General features: G+C 59.2%; 1 protein-coding gene across 1 annotated transcript; it reads right to left on the bottom strand.

The window, feature by feature from the left end:
* Positions 1–873: 873 nt before the first annotated feature.
* LOC145947401 (uncharacterized) lies at positions 874–2,556 on the bottom strand. Its single transcript, XM_083057188.1, has one exon. It carries the CDS (start codon positions 2,554–2,556, stop codon positions 874–876), a length of 1,683 nt encoding a protein of 560 aa, XP_082913314.1.
* Positions 2,557–2,882: the final 326 nt, after the last annotated feature.

Raw genomic sequence — 2,882 nt, 5'->3', positions numbered from 1 at the left:
TGGGATCCTTCTTTACTCTAATGTAAGTATTTGTATCACCAAGGAGGACCTTTATTTTGTCCAAATAAGATGTCTTTTCAAAAGCGACCGTTATATTGCCCTTATTGGCTCGCGTAAAAATGATATTAGGATTATCGCGTATAAACGTTCTCGCTGCTAGGGACGCGCCCGAGAGCTCCTTATCAAACAAAGATTCTTCAGGGTTGCAACTGGCCAACTTGTTAACAATTGCCGACGACCTCTGGCGAACCAGGGCCGCTGCTCTGGGAGATCTGCGTCTTCCGCGAAGTCGACGTCCGACGGCCAGGCCTCCGGACTCTCGGTGAGGAAGCGCGGTCCCTCCCACCAGAGCCGGTGGTCCAGCAGTTCTCTCGGGGACACTCCTCGAGAAGCGCAGTCTGCAGGATTCTCTCGGCCAGGTACGTGATGCCACCTCGCATCCTGATTTTCCCGTTGAATCTCTGCAACCCGGTTCGCCACATATGTGGTCCATCTCGCAGGGTGACCACGCACCCAGCCAAGGACGACCGTGGAGTCGGTCCACATGTGAACAACCGATGACCTGAGGTCCAGGGTAAGCCGCACTTGCTCTATCAGCTTGGCCAGCAAGGCGGCAGCGCACAGTTCCAGTCGCGGCAGCGAGACTCGCTTCAACGGGGCGACCTTGGATTTCGCGGTGACCAGAGAGATGGCTGGCTGCTCGTTTACCGTCGAGCGCAGATAGACTACGGCGGCGTATGCGCGTTCCGATGCGTCGGAGAACCCGTGAAGCTCCATGACGCTTGCTGGGGCGTCGCAGCGCAGCCAACGCGGCAATCGAATCTTTTCTAGTAAGGGGAGTTACTGTGCAAGGCTCTTCCATGCTGTAGCTTCCTACTTAGCTAAGGGAGCGTCCCAGTCCAGCTGTTGCAGCCACGCTGTTTGGACGAGGAGCTTCGCTCGAACGATCATTGGCGCTAACCAGACAAGCGGGTCGAATAGTCGCGCCGTCTGCGAAAGTACCGTTCTCTTCGTTGGAATGCTATAAGGGACCCTACGGACCGAGAGCCCGAAGACATCTGTCTCCGGGCTCCAACGTAAGCCAAGCACAGAGTGTTCGTCCGACGGTAGTCGAGCGCCCGCCGACGTCCTCAGGCGATGCTCAGGCGGGATCTCCTCCAGGAGGGTCTCGTGACTGGCGGCCCATTTCCACAGCGGGAAGCCGCCCGCCATACAGAGCGCCGATACTTGCACCAGAAGCCGACGGCTCGCCTCCAGGTTGTCCGCTCCGGTGAGTACATCGTCCATGTAGACGTCGTGTCTAAGTACCTCAGCTCCGAGCGGAAAGCGGTCCTGCTCGTCCGTCGCGAGCTGTCGTAGCACGCGTATGGCAAGGTACAGCGCGCTTGCAAGGCCGTAGGTCACCGTATTTAACTGATACTCTCTGACTTTCTCCTCTTCTCCCCACAGGATTCGCTGAAGATCCCGGTCTTCAGGGTGTATCAGAATTTGGCGGTACATCTTTTCCACGTCGGCGATGAAGACGTAGCGGTGTCTCCGCCAACGAGTTAAGATGTCCACCAGCGCCGGCAGCAAGTTGGGACCGACGTGTAACGAGGCGTTGAGTGACGCGCCCGCAGCGGTGCGCGCTGAGCCGTTGAATACGACGCGGATCTTTGCATCGGCGCCGGAACCCCGTAACACTCCATGATGCGGGAGGTAGCACATCCCTGGAGCGGATGGCCTCTCAGCGACCGGCGACATGTGCCCTAGCGAGATGTAGTCTCGTATAAAGTCGCGGTACAGAGTGCCGAAATCGCGGTCTTGGCTGAATCGCCGCACCATGACACCCAGCAAGCGCGATGCAGCGCGGCGTGTAAAGCTGAGGTCCGGCAGCTCCGGACGGACAGGCAATCGGACCTGATATCGACCGTCGGCCAGCCTCTCATGAGTGCTCCGGAAATGCTCCTCACATGCTTGCTCGTCGACAGTCAGTGGCCAGGCCTCGCGCGGCGGCTCCTCGGTCTCCCAGAATCGTCGCACTTTATCGGCGAGCTCTTCCACGGCGGAGCACTGAAGTGATAGTACTGGAGTCGCGGCGTGACCGTCTCCCACCGCGCCCAAGAGTACCCAGCCGAGACTGGTTTGTTGCGCGATTGGCTCCAGTGTGCCTCTACGACGAATGCCCGGCAGGGCGATACTGCTATAAGCGTCGGCTCCGAGTAACAACTCCACTGGATCCTGACGATGAAATTCGGGATCCGCTAGCTCGAGTCCTTCGATGTGTGGCCACGAGCGGGGTCCTCCAGCCAACGCATCACTATAGATCGAAAGGCGCGGCAACACGAGTAAAGACACGGACAGCGAGAACGATCCGGCACGCGCGATCACTTCGACGATGATTCGTCCTCGCGAGTAGCCTGTCTGTACACCGCCGATGCCGAAGATGGCCACCGACGTTGGAGTTCGCGGCAGACGGAGTCGTTGCGCTAGCGACTCGGCGATCAGCGATGTTTCGGACCCTGGGTCGACCAGGACGCGAACCGCATGGCGGGTGCCCGCGCGATCCACAACCATGACGCGAGCGGTCGCGAGAAGAACCGGCCCGCACTCGACTGCCGGTCGCTTGGCGACGTGCACTGTCGGTGATGAGATACTCCCGGCGGCTGGCAACGCGACGACCGCGAACGTGTCGTGCAGCGTCGTGTGATGTCGCCCGGAACACTTGGCGCAAACCTTTGCTGACGTGCAATCGTAGAGCTGGTGGCGACCCAAGCAGTTCCAGCACCGCTGGTGAGTACCCACCGCTTCGCGCTTTTCCTGAGGCAACTTCCTTTTGTACTGATCGCAGTACGCAATAAAATGCTCCTTCTTGCAGAGGGGTCAGTTGCGGCTGAGTTCCG

This window comes from Prenolepis imparis, unplaced genomic scaffold (genome assembly GCF_030444845.1).
Source record: "Prenolepis imparis isolate NDT839.2.m4 unplaced genomic scaffold, iyPreImpa1.0 SCAF_75, whole genome shotgun sequence".
Classification (NCBI taxonomy): Eukaryota; Metazoa; Arthropoda; class Insecta; order Hymenoptera; family Formicidae; genus Prenolepis; species Prenolepis imparis.
Note: the sequence above shows the minus strand (reverse complement) of the source record. Positions and strands in the feature narration are given on the sequence as shown.

What these genes read in the sequence shown, in the direction of transcription:
- LOC145947401 (XM_083057188.1), bottom strand. Translation starts at nt 2,556, where the DNA reads ATGGTTGTGGATCGCGCGGGCACCCGCCATGCGGTTCGCGTCCTGGTC.